The sequence below is a fragment of the Patella vulgata genome, chromosome 6, assembly GCF_932274485.2.
Source record: "Patella vulgata chromosome 6, xgPatVulg1.2, whole genome shotgun sequence".
NCBI lineage: Eukaryota > Metazoa > Mollusca > Gastropoda > Patellidae > Patella > Patella vulgata.
In genome coordinates this window covers 66,380,174-66,400,953 of record NC_065884.2, presented here as the reverse complement: position 1 = coordinate 66,400,953, position 20,780 = coordinate 66,380,174, and the positions used below count along the sequence as shown (strand labels likewise).

The 20,780-nt window shown below is 36.8% G+C and overlaps 1 protein-coding gene across 1 annotated transcript; it reads left to right on the top strand.

Moving 5' to 3' along the window:
- The first annotated feature begins 205 nt into the window (after positions 1 to 205).
- On the top strand, positions 206 to 17,254 carry LOC126824008 (mucin-2). The gene is made up of 15 exons (XM_056101800.1): positions 206 to 354; positions 1,820 to 1,980; positions 3,080 to 3,189; positions 3,964 to 4,092; positions 4,972 to 5,076; positions 5,237 to 5,292; positions 6,631 to 6,689; positions 7,991 to 8,090; positions 9,038 to 9,129; positions 10,358 to 10,502; positions 13,271 to 13,467; positions 15,070 to 15,259; positions 15,801 to 15,916; positions 16,389 to 16,639; positions 17,200 to 17,254. The coding sequence occupies exons 1-15, from the start codon at positions 285 to 287 to the stop codon at positions 17,252 to 17,254; spliced, it is 1,836 nt and encodes a 611-aa protein (XP_055957775.1). The 5' UTR covers positions 206 to 284.
- The last annotated feature ends 3,526 nt before the right edge of the window (positions 17,255 to 20,780 follow it).

Below are 20,780 nucleotides of genomic sequence, written 5' to 3'. Positions count from 1 at the left end.
CTCTTGGTAAATATTATTTGAAAATAAAGATATTAGGTATGATAAGATATCTTCACATTTATTACATATAGAACCAATAATATACAAGTATTTAATCTCTGAATATAAGCAAAAACGATGTTAAATATAAAACGATATTGTCTCCCTTGGAGCTGAAATCTTTAATACGAAGGTAAATTAGGATGTTGTTTACAGCAATGGCGGTCAATGCAAGTAAATAAACATGATCGTGACATTTTTACCGTTTTAAGTTTATCAAGAAAAACATTTACAGCCAAAACACCATGGAAGTAACAAGAACGTTATTTGGTTTATTTATTACGACCACGTTTTTATCAACTTCCTATGGACAAGGTAAGTATCTTTTCATTTACTTGCTGAAACTAACATGATTGAACATGAAATTCATGAATAAAATTGGAATACCGTTATCATATTTGAATAATTCATATTCATTTATACCGCGACGTCAGTTTGTGCGACCCACCGTTGCATGCTGAACAAAAAGGCTCAGTACATTGATCTGGCTACTCTGGAATTAGGGTTAGGGTTAGAAGTCAAAAGTAGCCGGGTCAATGTACTACTACTACTAGGCCAAAAAAAAAAATATGCTTTAGCTTCTTAAACTTCATACATAACGCATATCGTACACTGGGTGACTGAGTCAGTAACGTCACACACTTGGTGACATTTTGGTAAGATTAAAATATTTTATTGTTTTTATTATTTTGTGTATTTCATGTATTGATAAATAAACAGAATAACTATCCTTATTTTTTGTGTACATTCAGTGTATTCTGTATTCAGTATATTGTATTGAACAAAAAATTTATCTGGTCCGCGCTCGGCATTCTTTCAGTTATATCTGGCGCACTATGAAAAAAGTTTGGTGACCCTTGATTTATACCATAGGGTATACAGACAACTCATCCCAAAGACAATTCATCCCAAGACAACTCATCCCAATATAAGACTACTCATCCCAAGATAAAAGACAACTCATCCCAACTTTAAAACATGGGTAGATATATAAGACAACTCGTACCAACAAATTAAGTGCCAGTTATATTTGTTTTAATACAATTGCTTTCTCTGAAGACCATTCTGATTTTGTTATAAAAATGTGTTATCTCAATAAAATTGATATGGTTGTTATAATAAAATTGATATTGTTGTTTTGATCAAATTGATATTGTTGTTTTAAATTTTAAGTTGTTTTAAATTTTAAGTTGTTTTAAGTTTTGGGCGCTCTGTATACTTATCATAGCGTACACGTTTCAATTCCTTCTTTGAACCAATATCTTGGGATGAGTTGTCTTCTAACTTGGGATGAGTTGTCTTGGGATAAGTTGTCTTTGGGATGAGTTGTCAGGTATTCCTCCGTGTATATCTATGGTATGAATACCTGACAACTCATCCCAAAGACAACTTATTCCAAGTTAGAAGACAACTCATCCCAAGATATTAGCTATAATGAAACTCATACATAAAGATAAGGATATAAAGATAAAGATAAGGATATAATGTCATATTCTGAGGAATTTCTATCAGACAATGATATGGAAATAATCAGCACGACTGGTACCAGTCGCATCTATGGTTCAAAGAAGGAATTGAAACGTGTACGCTATGATAAGTATACAGAGCGCCCAAAACTTAAAACAACTTAAAATTTAAAACAACTTAAAATTTAAAACAACAATATCAATTTTATTAAAACAACAATATCAATTTTATTATAACAACAATATCAATTTTATTATAACAACAATATCACAGAGCTCCATCTTCATCTTTATACACATCTTCTCTTTTCCAGAGATTGGCAAGGTTGTCATTGATGGTTTTGGTAGCAGCAGTGACATTTTATCAAATTCCTCAGATTACTACTTTTCTGTAAACGATGGAACGTCTCGATATCTTCATGTATCTATAGTTATTGTTAATGCAGCCGGGGATACAGTGGCTTTGAGTGAAACAGTAAGTAGGCCTATTGCTTAAACATGCATTATGCAAGAGCAAAATCTGCTTATTACAAGTCTTTCTTTAGGCCTGAAATGTTATCTAAATTATCAATTAGACATTAATTAACTTATCCAGACCATAATAAACTCCCGATGTCAAGGCTAGCCTTCGATGTTGGCTGGATTTGATTCCTATATGCCGCTAACGGCTATTGATAATTAAATCAATAAAAGTGGATAATCGAGACTATGCTGTTTATATTAATGATTTTAGTAATGATGACCAAGACTATGCAAAAATTTCACCCGCTTCTTTCTCGGCTCATAGTGGATCAATTTGACTGAAATTTTCAGCAAATTACCTTTACACTTTCTAGTTTTTAACTATTATAGCGAGAACTGCCATCTCTTTATCTAATCTCCCATAATGTATCTTTAACTACATGTGTTTGCACAAAATTCACGAGATCACTGTTGACTAATTTTACAGCCAATCCTGTATTTTTCTGACTATATTAACTAATTTTGCACTGTATCTTAATCCATCCATACATGTATACTACCAATGGAACACCAAGTGGCACTTTCAATCAGACCTTGTTAATCCGTCCATTTGCCCTGTACAACCTCGTGGGTTTCCTCCCACTGCTAAAGACCCCTACGTGCAAGCAGATTATTAAAATAAAATTAAAACCATATGTTAGTCCCAAAATGACCTAGTTTGTGTCGAGTGGACGTTAAACCCCATTTCTCTCTCTCTTTCCGTCCATTTACGTTCCTGTTTAAAAAAAGTTTTAACTAACGAAATTCCCAATCTGATTAAAACACAGATCTACATTTCGTTTCATGTTTTTTTCCGTCGATGACATCCACTACATGAAAATCTGCCCGGTTGTAGAGGAAGGTTGCGTCAGGGAGCATACAATACCCTCGATCACTACAATACTCAGTTTGACTATTTAACATTTAATTAAGAAAACACATCTAAAAATAGTCTGTAGCTCTCAGGATAAAATTTTCCTCATTGCACAGCTATGCCTATCTTCTTTAGCCCAGTTGATAAAAAAAATGTAAGATATTTAATTTTCAATTCAATTTGTGGGGTTTTTTTTTAGGTTGCAGTAACGTGTGAGCAAATTACAAGTGGAACAGGTTTTACGTCTGTAACTTTCTCTACTATTACTTTTAATGTTGGTGGATCAACATCAGGACAAGTTCAAATCAGGTGATCATTTATATTCAATCAGACCTTGTTAATCCGTACATTTGGGTTCCCATATGAAAGAGTTGTCCAACTTTATCAGGTGAAATTATTGTTAATTTTAATGGTTATGTCGTATCACATATAACATCCATGAATCAATGCGCAATTGTCCAAAGAACACACATGCCAAGTTTTATGTCAACTGTACTTGAATAGACAGAGTCTTAGGCCTGTTTTACATATACATGTTTCCAGGCACATTTTGCCAGTTAGGTGGAAACTGAGAGAGGAGGGAGAGAGAGAAATATGGGGTTTAACATCCACTCGACACAAATTAGGTCATTTCGGGACTAACATATGGTTCAATTTTATTTTAATAATCTGCTTGCACGTAGGGGTCTTTAGGAGTGGGAGGGAACCGGGGGACCCAGAGAAAACCCACAAGGTTGGACAGACAACCCTACTCCTTGTCACGTACAACCGGGGAATCGAAACCACGTCAGTTAACTGAATGACAGACATTATTATACAGCGCGCATGTGCTAACCATTTGGCCATCCAACCCCCCTACTTGGAAACTGTACCATTACATTTGTATTGGACCCAATTTTTCGCCATGCAAATATGTGCGCCAAGCACTGCGAAAACGCATACACAGAAAACTGGCCATAGGGTTTTCTTAAGACAGTCGCACCAAGAACGACAAGATTACCAATTGTATGATTCCAGGAACGGGTTTAAAAATATATGTAAATGAACCATCCCTGTTTAAACTATGTTTTTGTTTTTTTTCAGTCCAGTGACACCAGGCCGTTCAGTCAATGTTCGTTGTTTTGGTCAGACCAATTCTGTTGATCCAGTCTGTCCCCAGACACCAACATCAACAACACAGTTCTGTAAAACAACATCATTTAGTGATATAGTGTAAGTTTAATTAACAATACTGAAAAACTGGTAAGCAAAGTATAAACCCAACAAACATTGGAGAGAGAGAGAGTTTAACGTCCACTCGGCACAAACTATGTTATTTTGGGACTAACACATGGTTCAATATTTATTTCAATAACTCGCTTGCGCGTAGGGGTCTTTAGCAGTGGGAGGAAACAGGAGGACCTGCTATTTGGGGAAGGATGGGGCACAGAGGTTCAGTGAGAAAGGCACTGGCTCATTAACCAGGAGTTCCTGGCTTCAAAATTTCCTTGGGATTTCCAAGCATTAAGAGAGGCTGAAAATTTTCTTCATGTTACACTCCATGGTAATTTAAAAGAGTTACATTGTCTAAATACCAAATGAAATGAAATGGGGTTTAACGTCCTACTGTTCTGCTTCGAACTGGGCTAATGAAGACGGGCATATGCCATACAGTGTGCTATGAGGGAAATTTTGCCCGGGCAGCGGCGCTATGGCCTTCTTTTTTATCGAATTCCAACTGCCAAGGGACCTTTTACGTGCACGCCAATATGTACACAGGACCTTTGTTTTTCGTCCCATCCGAACAACTAGACATCTATCCTTGTCAGACCCTCCGGCCTGCATCACTGACGAGGGGAAACCACGCCAGAAAATCTGGATGAACTTTCTCAGCCAATACAGGGATAGCACACCCAACCTCTAAGCTAGCAGGCCAGCGTCTTGCCCACTTAGCCACTGTTACCCCGAAATTTGGTCGAAGAATCGTCAATCTTTGGTTGTATAGTATGCTGATTATTGATAACAATGTTTTTATCTTCAGATTGTTATAATGTTTGTATGGTTTAAAATGATGTTGTTTTTTTAATAAAGTATTTGTTTTGTTATCTTCAGATTGCTGCGACTTCAACCTCCACCAATTGTTAGTTTCTGTGAATTGGTTATACAGATAGCTAATACTAATATTAATAATAATGGTGAATTTACTGTACGGCTAAGGTAAGATATTACAGATATCTAATACTAATATGTTTATAAACCAGCGATTGTTTTCCATATAAATTGTGTTGTGTTTTTAATTGCACTCCATCACTAGGTCCCACTCAAGGTTAGCATGGATTGTTGATGACCAAGTTATGTTATTGTCTATATTTTATAGCGATCCTGTTATTGGTGCTCCTGTTGCAGTATCATGTATTCCTGCTACTGCTGCCGGTAGGATTTTTATTCCTCAGTCATAGAAATGTATATCTTTATTTCTTGAGAGAGAGAGAGTTTAATGTCCACTTGACACAAACTATGTCATTTCGGGACTAACCTATGGTTCTATTTTATTTCAATAATTCGCTTGCGCGTAGGGGTCTTTAGCAGTGGGAGGAAACCAGAGGACCTGGGGAAAACCCATGAAGTTGAACAGGCGACCCTACTCCTTGTCACGTACAACCGGCGAAATGAAAACCACACCAGTTGACTCAATGACAGACCTTATGATACAGCGCTGACCATTCGGCCATCCAACGCCCATATATCTTTAGAATAAAGTTATTCAATTCCTACACAATGTCTATAGAATTGTTTAGAAATGTATATCTTTAGAATAAAATAATTCAAGGATTTGTATGTCCATAGATATACTTCAGTCATTTAAAAAGAAGTGTTCTGATTTACGGATATCAACACATCAGTTACCAAGGACTGCATGACCCTTCTTTATTTCATGAAAATGAGTAAAGTTTTAATTAATTATCTCACTTCACTTGTCTTACAACAAAGGGAAGTAACTCTATTAACGATTTAATCCTTGAATGATATATCAGTCTCCTTCGAAAAAACATGGCTTCTCAAAAAAACATTTTAATCTTATCTGTTTGAACTGTGCTTGGTGGATGCAATGATACAATAAAATCTTATCTTATCTTATTAATTATTGAGGACGGGGGGTGGGGGAGTGAATGTGCTTTAGATAATGACATCTGTCATTGAGTCAAGTGGCATAGTTTCAATTCCAAGCCTGTACCTGGACAACAAGGAGTAGGTTCACCTGCCCAACCTTGTGTGTTTTCTCTGACTCCTCTGGGTTCCTCCAACTGCTAAAGACCCCATACATAGAAGCAAATTATAGAAATAAATTTGTACCATATGTTAGTCCATACTCCTCACAGTGTTTAGTTTGATTACAGCTAATCCCACTAAACACTGCTTTAATGGAAACAAATTTCTGGTCCAAATTATGACTGGCCAATAGTCCAATTAACAACCAACACCAGATTAAACAAAGGGTTGTCATGTTGCTGTACTTGGGATAGATTTCATTGAACGGGAAAAATACACACACTCCCTCAAGTATCAGAAGCCAATCAAACAATGGGCAGAGAGGGATTTCTCGGACCATTGCTTCAGGAATGTGATGTTAGTCTGGAAATGACCTGATTTGTATCGAATGGAGGTTTAAAGATCTCCCTCATTAATTATTTTTTGCCACATTAGAAAAAGTCTTTCTTAGATCTTCTTTATAGAATAACTCTGGTTAATTTTGCTGTGTTGTTGTTCTAGGTTCGATTACTATGAATATACCAGTTGTTGTGGCTGCTGTTGGTTCTACTGATGTACAGGTAAATATAACATACAACCAGGCCACCCCACCCCCCACCCCTGTGAAAAAATTGACGACCATAAATCAATAGATATACATTGTCTGTCAATTTTACAGCACCCCTGAGAACACTTCCCCCCCCCCCCCTCGATGCTCTGAGCTAGTTACGACCCTGCATACAGCCTGACCCCAGATGGATTCATTTAATTAAAAGATTCATAACGTCCAGTCTTTGTGTAGAGTTAAAGTTGCATTATTTAAGCCCGTCTTTGTTAGCCCAAGTTAGGAGCAGAACAGTAGGACGTTAAACCCCATTTCATTTCATTTCATTTTGCATTATTTAAGAGATTAATCTTCCTGTTGCAGGTCTTTTTTTTGGCCTCAAGTGTTATATAAATTATTATTTAGACATTTATTCACACAACAAGTCTATAATCAACTCTCTAGACCATCGGATGGCCGAAATTTAAATGGATTTGAACACCGACAAGAAGATTTAAAAATTTAACAATAAAATGAACAGTCGAGGCTTAGTCTTGGTTGTCAAGTACCGTTGTTACAATAATAAACGATTAATGCTACATCTTCAAGTCTCTTCACCCAGAATGATTTAATTTTCAGTCAAATTACTTCATTTTGAGTGAACTTACGACTGTTTGAAGATGTACCGTTGTCTTGATTTTCATTACTATATTTGTTACTAAATGTCGATGTGTTTCAATCTGTTCAAAATCATATCCATCTAATTGTCTAGAGAGTGGATTATGAACATGTCAAGTGAATAAATTTCTAACTAATAATTTATATAACATTAAGGCCTAAAGAAAGACCTGCAATAGGCAGATTTAGCTCTTACATAATGTATATATAAAGATACATTATGGGAGATTAGATAAAGAGTTGGCAGTTCTTACTATAATAGTTAAAAACTAGATAATGGCAATTTGCTGAAAATTTCAGTCAAATTGATCCACTATGAACCGAGAATTAAGCGATTGAAATTTCGGCCTAGCGTCGATCATCATTACTAAAGTCTGTACGATAAAAAACATAGTCTCGATCATCAATTTCATATTAAATTATAAATGGAAGTCGAGCAGCAAATGGGTTCATAATCAAGTAAACATCGCAGACTAGAGATGCCATCTAGAGTTGATTATGGTCTTGATAAGTTAATTAATGTCTAATTAATAATTTAGATAACATTTCAGGCCTAAAGAAAGACCTGCAATTGGCAGATTCAACTCTTACATTATGTTTAAGTTGTAAAGTTCCTATACATGTATGTAATACATTGTGTATTATCATTTTAATTTACAGATGGCATATACTGTAACAGCAACAGGAAGTGATGTAAGTGTAAATTGTAGTGCAAACTCACAATCAGGCGGAATTCAGTATCAGACGACAAATTCTGTTGGTTAGTTTTACATTTAATTCTATTGTTAGATTTATTTGAAATTTACATCCCACTTCTACCTCGTTGCCAGTGGCAACCTTTGATAAAACTTTCCTGTTTATTTCCAATACAGGCATAAAGTATCCGTGTATCAGAAATGAACAGTATGCAGGATGAAAACAAACCAGCGAAATTTTATTACAAATAAATTTCAAAGGACGAACCATCTGCCGATGTACACTTCACCAGGATTGATCCACGTTTTGCAGTGTCCTTTACATTACTTTTAATATGAAAAAAATTGCAGTCCTCTATGCCAGGGACAAGTTGTTTTGAGGATGTGGTTGGCTCTATGTTCACGTCATCTATCTGTGGAGTGCAGTCTAAAAAAACCTTGTGACTGTTTTACGTTCAGAGTAACGCAGTAAGACGCACGTGTAAATGCAATACTACTCAGTCGTTTCTCCACTTCGAAATCATTCTACCATGAAATGTAGCGTGAGGCACAGAAAGGGATAAATGAAAGAGCAGAAACTATTTGTGACATTTCGCTTGACATGACTCGATAATAAATACTATTTTTCACATTTCGCTTGACAATACTCGATAGAAATGTGATGTAAGTGACTTATTAGCACCTTTCCTCGGTGTATCGGTGAATATCAGGAAAGTTTTGGTCGGGGGCCACCTCAGCTGGGCCCCTTGACCAAAACTGTCCTGATCTTCACCAATACACCTCGGAAAGTGTGCTAATAACTATTCCATACTACCACCAAATTCTATTGTATAGTCATTCGGATGGGACGTAAAACAGAGATCCTGTGTTATAATTTGGTGATAAGAGTTGACTGTAGCGCCGCTGTCTGGGCAAAATTTCCCTCATGGCACACTGCATTGCATTTGCCCTTCTTATTTAGTCCAGTCGGAGCAGAACAGTAGGATGTTAACCCCGTTTAATGTATTTACAGATCCGACAACATCAACAGCAAGATTTACTGTGGGAACTGGAACGATTCAGTTGATACCTGTATTCACCCAGATTCACACAACATCATTGGAGGTATATGTTAATTTTATCACTTTATCTTTTTAAAAATTGGTGTTTAGATATCGAATGGTTTCACGTGGTGCATGTTAGATCATTATATCAATCATTGAGTGAAATGGCATGGTTTAAATTCCTCGCTTTACATGACAATGAGTAGGTTTAACGTGTGCGTGTTAGATCATAATATCTATCACTGAGTCATGGGGTTTCAATTCCTTGCTTGTACGTGACAATGAGTAGGATAGCCTGTCTAACCTCATGGGTTTTTCTCCGGGTCCTCCCACTGGTAAAGACCCCTACGCGCAAGTGAATCATTGAAAAAATATTGAACCATATGTTAGTCCCAAAATAACCTTGTTGTACGTACGTTAAATACCATCTTTCTCTCTCTTTTAATTGCAAAGATATGATGAATTGAGAATTATTGCCTGAATTATTTTGGGGGGTTAGATGGCCGAATGGTTATCATGTGCACGTTGTATCATAAGATCTGTCATTGAGTCAACTGGTGTAGTTTTGATTCCCCAGTTGTACCTGACAAGGAGTAGGGTTGCCTGTTCAGACTCGTGGGTTTTCTTCAGGTCCTCCGGTTTCATCCCACTGCTAAAGACCCCTATGCGCAAGCGAATTATTGAAATAAATATTGAACCATGTGTTAGTCCCCAAATGACCTAGTTTGTGTCGAGTGGGCATTAAACCAGCTCCTTATCTAATCTTCTATAATTCCACTTTAAATTCTGTATATTTAACATTGTTTGGTGTATTTGTTTATAGGTATTTTTGGTATTAGATACAGCTGTATATTTAACATTGTTTGGTGTATTTGTTTTTAGGTATTTTTGGTATTAGATACAGCTGTATATTTAACAATGTTTGGTGTATTTGTTTTTAGGTATTTTTGGTATTAGATACAGCTGTATATTTAACAATGTATATTGTTTTTAGGTATTTTTGGTATTAGATACAGCTGTATATTTAACAATGTTTGGTGTATTTGTTTTTAGGTATTTTTGGTATTAGATACAGCTGTATATTTAACATTGTTTGGTGTATTTGTTTTTAGGTATTTTTGGTATTAGATACAGCTGTATATTTAACAATGTTTGGTGTATTTGTTTTTAGGTATTTTTGGTATTAGATACAGCTGTATATTTAACAATGTTTGGTGTATTTGTTTTTAGGTATTTTTGGTATTAGATACAGCTGTATATTTAACAATGTTTGGTGTATTTGTTTTTAGGTATTTCTGGTATTAGATAAAGCTGTAACTGGTACTGGTGATGTTAGTGGTGTTTGTCAGTCTGATATGGTAGAGACGTTAGATGAGGCTAGAGCTCTATATGAGAATCCATCATGTACACCACCAACTACTACATCATCAACAAGTCAGTATATAATAACTATTCAAGGGGGAGGGGTCTAGTTGTACTCCATCAATTACTACATCATCAACAAATCAGTATTGTATTCAGGCCTGGAAATAACGGTTTATGATGTACCTGACAAAATGTCTGGCACTAATGAAATAGTACCTGACATTTTCAACTTAGTGCCGGACATGTATTAATAATATCAATAAAAAAGACAAATCAGTGCCGTACAAAATGACAGGCACCAGAGGTTTTGTGCTTGACAAAGCCTGAATCTGTGCCTGACATTGTCTGTGACAGATGCCTTATTTCCAGGCTTGATTGTATTGTTATTGTAGATTTATAACTATTCAATTAAGGGGAAGGGGAAGAGGGGAGGGGGGTATAGTTGTGTAACACATGTGCATTAGATCATTAGGTCTGTCATTGAGTAGCGGGGTTGGATGGCCGAATGGTTAGCATGTGTGCGTTCGTTGTATCATAAAGTCTGTCATTGAGTCAACTGGCATGGTTTTGATTCCCCGGTTGTACTCGACAGGGAGTAGGGTTGCCTGTCCAACCTCGTGGGTTTTCTCCGGGCCCTCCAGTTTTCTCCCACTGCTAAAGACCCCTACGCGCATGCGAATTATTGAAATAAAATTGAACCATATGTTAGTCTCAAAATAACTTAGTTGTGTCAAGTTAAACCCCATTTTCTCTTTGGAGAACAAACTAATAATAAACGAAGAATTTTTTCGATTTGACTTTACAATTATATTGGAGTGGTTGTTTCATATTTATGCTAATAAATTGTGTTACTTTATTTAATTTTCATTCACTCTGGATTCAAATTATTGGTAAGTTTTAATCTCGTATATTTGTGTGTAGAACTGAAGGACTTAATTTTGTAATGTAGTTAATATAAATTTAACAATATTTGAATTATTTCACAGTAGACAATATTAATGGAACTAGTACCCAGTACCGTACTTAGTATAGCGGTAGTTCTAACAATTTTATTTGAATTATTTCACAGTAGAAAGTACTAATGAAACTAGTACTCAGTACCGAACTTAGTATAGTGGTAGTTTTAACGGCTGATTATGATAAAACTAGTACCCATTACCGTACTTATAGTAATGGTACATGTAGTTATAGAACTGGTACTGTACTTAGTGTAACAATAGTTCTAACAACTTATTATAATAAAACTTGTACCTCAAACCGTACTTAGTGTAACAGTTGTTATAACAACTTATTATAATATCATGGTTTTTGTTTGAGCTTGTGTGTGTGTGTCTGTGAATAGTTTGAGTTGCAGTGTATGATAGTATTAACGGACAGAGTTTGAGGTGCAGTGTATGATAGTATTAACAGACAGAGTTTGAGTTACAGTGTATGATAATATTAACAGAGTTTGAGTTGCAGAGTATTATAATATTAACAGAGAGTTGTAGTGTATAATAATATTAACAGACAGTGTTTGAGTTGCAGTGTATGATAATTTGAGTTGCAGTGTATGATAGTATTAACAGACAGAGTTTGAGTTGCAGTGTATGATAATATTAACAGCGGAGATTGAGTTGCAGAGTATTATAATATTAACAGAGAGTTTGAGTTGTAGTGTATAATAATATTAACAGACAGTTTCGAGTTGCAGTTTATGATAATATTAACAGAGTTTGAGTTGCAGTATGATAATATTAACAGCGGAGATTGAGTTGCAGAGTATTATAATATTAACAGACAGTTTCGAGTTGCAGTGTATGATAATATTAACAGACAGTTTCGAGTTGCAGTGTATGATAATATTAACAGAGTTTGAGTTGCAGTGTATGATAATATTAACAGACAGATTCGAGTTGCAGTGTGTGATAATATTAACAGAGTTTGATTTGTAGTGTATGATAATATTAACAGATTTATTTGTAGTATTTTAACCATCTATAGATTATATTTTTTTATTGTATGATATTGTGATTTGGTATGTGTATCTCTAGATTGTATGTATAATTTATATAATGTGTACATCTGCATGATGGAGAATGTTAAAAATGCATTATGTAAGAGTTGAATCTGCCCATCACCTCAAATGTTGTATGAATTATTAATTAAGCTTTTATTCACATGACAAGCCCATAATTAACTCACCAGACCATCGGATGGTTGTGATTTTGTTTATTATTTTCACCACGATAAAAACGAAAATCGACATTACGCTATTCTTTAAACAGTAATTTGAAATTTTCAATATATTCCTTTATTTTATTGTCTATTTTTAAACTATTATGGCGAAGACGGTCAGCTTTTTATCAAAATCTTATAGGCAAATCAAATTGCGTCTAACTGAAATGTTTGCATTGTATTGTAACACAAGAATACAGAAAATTTGTATCAAAATATGGTTATTTCATATTTTAAAAACAAGAAGCCACTTGTTACCAAATTTAAGTTGTTATTAGATTTATTGAATTAAATATTATGTGTGTAGTGTGTTTTTATTCTAACCAATAAGTAGATTATTTATAATATTAAAAAAGGTACACAACCCTCAGACTATAGATATTATGCTAGACCACTTTGTGTTTTGAAACCCACTTTGTGTTGTGTTTACCGCACTATCGCACATGATTGTCAGAAAGGTGGCAGGAGAAACAAGGAATAAATTCAACATGGCCTTAATGCATCTTTAATTAAGGTGAAGGATAACAAGATAATTTTTAGATTAAGCTTAGATAATATATAAGAATTTATTCAATAAACAAAGTAGCAGTGTTTATATATTTATGGTTATTTGTTTTTAGCTGAACCAACTACTGAACCTACTACCACCCCTCTACCAACAACAACTCCCCTGTTAACATCAACAATATTTGATAACTCAACGGTTGATATTAACGCAACAACTATCATACCATCAACAACATTTATACCGATAACAACCACACCACCAGACCTTACATCACCATGGACCATTGATGAGCCAGTGTTTCAGTTTGAGGTAAATTTTATTGTTCAGCCTTGTACGATTGTAGGACTACATTTGGACAGGGGGTGGTCGAGTTGTTCAGCTTTGTAGGCCTACATTTCGACAGGGGGTGGTCGAGTGGTTTAACACATGCACATTAGATCATAAGGTCTGTCATTGAGTCAAGTGGCATGGTTTCGATCCCAAGTTAGTATGTAACAAGGAGTAGAGTTGCCTGTACAACCTTCTGTGTTTTTCAATTTCTTCCCACTGCGGGGGTCACGGTGGCTAAGTGGGTAAGACGCTAGCTCGCTAGCCAGGAGGTCGGGTGTTCGATTCCTGCATTGGCCGAGAAAGTTCATCTAGATTTGATTTTCCGGCGTGGTTCTCCCTTGTCAGTGATGCAGGGCGGAGGGGCTGACAAAGAAAGCTGTCTAGTCATTCGGATGGGACGAAAGACCGAGGTCCCGTGTACACATTGGCATGCACGTAAAAGATCCCTTGGCATTTGGAATTCGATATAAGAGTAGGCCGTAGCACTGCTGCCCGGGCAAAATTTTCCTCATGGCACACTGTATGGCGTATGCCCGTCTTCATTAGCCCAGTTTAGGAGCAGAACAGTAGGACGTTAAACTCCATTTCATTTCATTTCCTCCCACTGCGAAAGACCAAAACTTTGAAGCTAGTTAGCAGGGTTTGGATGGCCGAATGGTGGGCATGTGCATGTTGTATCATAAGGTCTGTCATTGAGCCAGCTGGCGTGGTTTCGATTCTCTAGTTGTACTTACCAGGCAGTAGGGTCACCTCTCCAACCTCGTGTGTTTTCTCTGGGTCCTCCGGTTTCCTCCCACTGCTAAAGGCGTACACATAAAGGAATCCTTGTTAATTCAAATTCGATATAAGAGTAGACCATTGTAAGGGCACACTTAATGGCATATGCCTGTCTTCATTATCCCGGCCAGTGCAGAACAGACGGACATAAACATCATTTCATTTCTCTTTAATTGCTGGTGCGCTAGCCTGGAGGTCACGTGTTTGATCCTTCTATTGACCGAGAAAGTTCATAGGGAAACCCCCCTGTCAGTGGTGCCTGACAAGGACAGCTAGCTAGTCGTTCTGATGGGATGAAAAACTGAGGAACTGTTTATATTTTGTCGTGTATGTAAAAGAACCCTTAGCAGTTGGAATTCGATATAAGAGTGGGCCATAGTGCTGCTGCCCGGGCAAAATTTCCATCATAGCACACTGTAAGGCAAATGGCCGTCTTCATTAGCCCAGTCGGAGCAGAACAGAAGGATGTTAAAAATGAATCCATTTCATTTCATTTATTTAGGGGGCTGGGTGGCCGAATGATTAGCACATGTGCGCTGTATCATAAAGTCTGTCATTGAGTCAACTGGCATGGTTTCAAATCCCCGATTAAACGAGACAAGGAGTAGGGTTGCCTGTCCAACCTCGTGGGTTTTCTCCTTGTCCTCTGGTTTCCTCCCACTGCTAAAGACCCCTACGTGCAAGCGAATTATTGAAATAAAATTAAACCATATGTTAGTCCCGAAATGACCTAGTTTGTGTCGAGTGGACTTTAAACCCCATTCCTCTCTCTCTCTCTTTCATTTAATTTCTCTATGGTTACAGAGAGCTGAATATTACAAGACTTTTGTATTGAGACGTCAGTTGGAGGTTATAGGTGATATAAGAGAGTACGTAGTTATCACATGCTGCGTTCAAACACCCAGTATTAACGAATATAATGGTCAGACGGTTGCTATGATAGCAGAAGCAGATTTATCAGTTGATCTTTGTTCAAACTGTACGGGAGGAGTTAGTAAGTACATTTTAGTGTAATCTTTGCCGGTAGACTTTTGTAATTAAACAGTTGTGCTGGTAGACTTTTGTATTTAAACCATTGAACCATTTTGCTGGTGGACTCTTGTATTCAAACCATTGTGCTGGTAGACTTTTGTATTTAAACCACTCTGCTGGTAGTCTTTTGTATTTGATCCTTTGTGCTGGTAGACTTTTGTAATTGAACCATTGTGCTGGTAGACTTTTGTATTTAAACCACTCTGCTGGTAGTCTTTTGTATTTGATCCTTGGTACTGATAGACTTTTGTATTTGAACGATTGTGCTGGTAGACTTTTGTATTTCAACCATTTTGCTGGTAGACTTTTGTCTATCTTCACTATACGTTGTGACAGGAATCATAGATGAGGCAGGATATGCTTACTTTTTCTAGAACTCTTGTCACCACTTCTCATTTGAACAGTTAACGGTTTTTTTCAGGAATTAGTACATTTCTGCTTAACTGTACCAGTGTAATTAATACAGAACAGGATATGACACCATTTTTTTTTCTTTTCATTAGCTACTGGTGAGAGTGCCTCTGAGAGAATTATAACTAACCCAGCGTTTTTAGAAATTGCACCATGTCCCTGTGATGTGACATTTAAAGCTTGTGATATACAGTGCTGTTGTGATGCTGTGAGTACATCTATTCTTTCATGTAATAAATTACAGGGTTCCGCTAAGAAAACAGGGGGTGGGGGGGGATGGCCAAAAAGTTAGCGTGTGCACGTTGTATTATAAGGTCTGTCATTGAGTCAACTGCCGTAGTTTCGATTCGCCAGTTGTACGGGACAAGGAGTAGGGTCCTCCAGTTTCCTCCCACTGCTAAGACCCCTACGCGCAAGCAAATTATTGAAATAAAATTGAACCATATGTTAGTCCCGAAATGACCTAGTTTGTGTATAGTGGACGTTAAACCCCATTTCTGTCTCTCTGTCTCAATGCCCCATATATGCGACTAATCGACTAAATGCAGATGGAGGAGAAGGGGAGATCTCAGAGGATTGTAAAAATGGTCTGCGACAGGTATTAAGTTGGAACTATTGATGTAGGTACATGCAATAGCGGAAGTAATATTCTTAAATATTCTGAATAATCTTTTTGACAGGACTGCACCGATGAAGTAAAGAATACTTTTAGTAGCTGTCTACCCGGTTTAGCGGGTGGATTACCTGCCCCTGTTCCGGACAGAAGTTGTGCATCAACAAATCCATTTAAAGATGATTGGTTTCCTTTGACTTGTGTTGTGTTCGAAGAAAATGGCTTCCTAGGTTTATTTCATGAAAACCAACCAAAAATCACTTCTGATGTGGAGTTTAATGGACGAGTTGCTAGCAAGAAAAATCTCTTCACTCTTGGGTAATGATTTGAAATTTCTAAATATCATGGTGAAGATGTTATTACTTTAGAGGAGCCACAGTGGCTAAGTGGGTAAGACGCTGGCTCGCTAGCCTGGAGGTCGCATGTTCCATCGCTGCATTAGCTGAGAAAATTCATCTGGATTTTCTGGCATGGTTTCTCCATGACAGTGGTGCAGGATGGAGAGCCTGACAAAAAACCGAAGTCCCGTGCAAACATTGGCATTTTAGACATAATGTTACATTTTAAACTTAACATTACATTTTAAACATAATGTTACATTTTAGACATAACATTACATTTTAAACATAATATTACATTTTAGACATAATGTTACATTTTAAACTTAATGTTACATTTTAAACTTAATGTTACATTTTAAACTTAATGTTACATTATTTATGTTACATGTATATATTAAATGTAATGTTTGAAATTTTAAAAATATGGTATTAAGTTTTAAATATGATTTTAAATATTATCTTAGATTTCAAATATATATGTTGGACATTAAATATCATTATGTTTGATATAATTTATAATGTTGGTTTTTGTTTCAGTAAAACAGAAGAAAGATTATGTTTTAAATATTATGTTAGATTTCCAATATGTTAGATATTAGAATTTTAAACATTATGTTAAATTATTTGTTTTTGTTTCAGTAAAACAGAAGAAAGATTTAATGATCCTAATTCAGCTCTAAGAGGTTATCAATATGGTGCCAGCATCCGGACAAATCGAGCCGATATTACTGTATCGGATAAAGGTATCCTTGCTTTACCGCAGAGATCTGCTAGTGGAGATTGCGTGCGAACGGCTCCAGTACAATTCCTGAAAGATTTCACCTCCGATTGTACTTCCACAGCCTCTGACAGCTTGTGTACCATTAGTTCTGTTCTCAGTGCCAGAGTCTATGCCGAACCCTCAACAATATTCAAGCCTCCATGTCCAGAAGGATTTGAGATTTGTGAAGAATATGGAACCACTGTCCCTGCTCCATCTTATGTGAACTATTATTGCGCCGATAGCAATTATATGCAGAACTACTTGAAAAGCTCGACTACTTTTGACAGCATCGTCCAGCCTACAGTTTCTTGGCTATTTAATTCCTCACTACAAAATGAGAATTGTGAAAGTCCATGTGATAATCCAAATTGTGTTAGTTATAACAATGGCCGACAGGAAGCGCCTGTGGCTCTACCGCCACTGTGTGCGTTCGACGATGGGTTTACGAGAGCAGGAACTCCGCAAGTTGTCGGAACCAACTGCGAGAACTCTGTCGTGGATGTGAGATATAGATTTACATGGAACAGACAGAAAGTTGTGAGATTGGATGCAGATATTATACTTGGTGCCTTGCCGCTATCAGGCTCTCCTGCCGTCACTCAGAATTTTCAGGTAGTGTTTAATCAAGAGAATTCTGGTCCTAACAACAGCAGTGATAATTACAACCAGCTGAATATGAAATACGATAGATCGGGAAATCCAGGTTTGTTTCAATGTCCTTTCAATCTCAATCTGATTAAAATACACATCTATATTTCTTTTTATTTTTTTATACTTTCGATGGCTTACACTACACGAAGATCTGACCGGTTGTAGTGGACGATCGCGTCAGAGGTCATACGAGCATTGATAAATTTGTTAATTTGTTTTTATCAATATATTAATTTGTCTTTAATAATATGTTAATTTTTTTTGTAGACTATGATAAATTGATTAATTTGTCTTTATAAATATATTCGTTTGTTTTGGAGGCTATGATAAATATGTTAATTTGTTGTTATGAATATAGGTTAGATGGCCGAATGATTAGCACATGCGCGCTGTATCATAAGGCCTGTCATTGAGTCATCTGGCGTGGTTTCGAATCCCCGGTTGTACGTGACAAGGAGTAGGGTCGCCTGTTCAACCTCGTGGGTTTTCTCCGTGTCCTCCAGTTTCCTAACACTGCTAAAGAACCCTACGCGCAAGCGAATTATTGAAATAAAATTAAAAACCATATGTTAGTCCCGAAAGGACCTAGTTTGTGTCGAGTGGACGTTAAACCCCATTTCTCTCTCTCTATGTTATGAATATATTAATTTGTTTTGGAGACTATGATAAATATGTTGTTTTGTTTTGTAGGCTATGATTTTGGTAAGCAGGTGTTTAGTGGTTGTTCTAATGTAACTACAGCAGGTTTCGCTGGTGTTAATCAAGATGTAATTAATCAAATGGCCATATGGAAGCCAGGTACTGTAATTTAATAATTAAATTTAGGCATATCTTGTAGTTAGTGTTGTTATTATTCATCAATACACGAGCCAACGATGTGATCGTCTGTCTACTTGCTATACATCGAGGAGCCACGGTGGCTAAATGGGTAAGACGCTGGTCTGAAGGTCGTGTGTTTGATCCCTGCATTGGCCGAGAAAGTTCATCAAGATTTTCCGACGTGATTCCCCCTTGTCAGTGGTGCAGGATGGACCGCTGTCTAATCATTCGGATGGGATGAAAAACCAATTTCTATGTATAGATTGGCATGCATGCAAAAGATCCCCTGGCAGTTGGCTTATGCCTATTTTTATTAGAGCATAACAGTAGGATGTTAAACCCCATTTCATTTCTGCTACACATTGATGCATCAAACAGATAGAAAAGATTAGATATTCACCGAGCCACCGCGCCTCCCATATGTAATGTATAAATTAATAATTGTTTGTTTTACCAATTATTTGAAATGTATTTCTGTAGAATCTGATGGCTTATGTTTCAATGCTAAACGAAGAGGATTAACATTTGGTGAAGACATGACATCTGGTTGTACTTTACGGCTAGGATTAGCACAGATTAATGATTGTGATAATCTCAAGTAAGTATATTGTATAATGTTCAGAATTCTCAGTATTGTATAATGTCCAGAATTCTCAATATTGTATAATGTTCAGAATTCTAAATATTGTATAATGTTCAGAATTCTCAGTATTGTATAATGTCCAGGTTTCTCAGTATTGTATAATGTTCAGAATTCTCAATATTGTATAATGTTCAGAATTCTAAATATTGTATAATGCTCAGAATTCTCAGTATTGTATAATGTTCAGAATTCTCAATATTGTTTGATGTTCAGAATTCTCAATATTGTATAATGTCCGGAATTCTCAATATTGCATGATGTCCAGAATTCTCAATCTCAGATGGTGTCTCATCTCCTTTGTATTGATATTATTACTAGTGTAGATAACTTCTGATATTGCTATTGATACAGGTAGCAGAGCTAGTGTGAAGGAGACAAATCAAATTGTGTTTAAAGTCCCACTGTTCTGCACTGACTGGGGTAATGAGGGACATTTTGCCTGGACTACTGCAACTCTTATTTTAAATTCGGAAATTCGGGAGCCGGTGTGGCTCAGTGAGTAAGACGTTGGCTCACTAACCTGAAGATCCTTGGTCGAGAAAGTTCATCAGGATTTTCTGATGTATTTCCCTCTTATCAGTTCTGCAGAACAAAGGGCCTGGCACGGGACAACATATAGGGGTAGTTCGAACCGGGGAGTAACATAGGCCTGGTGGCGATGGCCTTCCGGATCCAGATTTACGCTACTTCTGTTTCATGGTTATATCCGTGCTATGCATGGTCAACGGCTAGTCTGACTTAAACTCATGCTTATTGAAATTACTGATTCTATGGTTGTTTTCATGTCTTTTCAGAACTCTGGTTTTAAATCATCTGAATACCTTGATGCCAGCCAATGTACTGGGTAGACTAGGCTACAATGATCCAAATAACCAGACTTTCTGGGTACAAATTCTCAGGTAGGTCATATATCTTTTTACATTTAAGGAAGTCACGGTGCTTCAGTGGGTAAGATGTTGACTCGCTAACCTGGAGGTCCCTGCATTGGACGAGAAAATTCATCGAGATTTTCCAGCCTGGTTCCTCCTTGTCATTGGTGCAGGACCGAGGGGCTGACAAGGGGCAATGTATAGTCGTTCGGATGGGACGAAAAACTGAGGTCCTGTGTACACATTGGCTTGCACGTCAAAGGTCCCTTGGCAGTTGTGGGGGATCACGTGGCTAAGTAGGTAAGATGCTGACTCACTAGCCTGGAGGTCGGGTGTTCGATCCCTGCATTGGCCGAGAAAGTTCATCCAGATT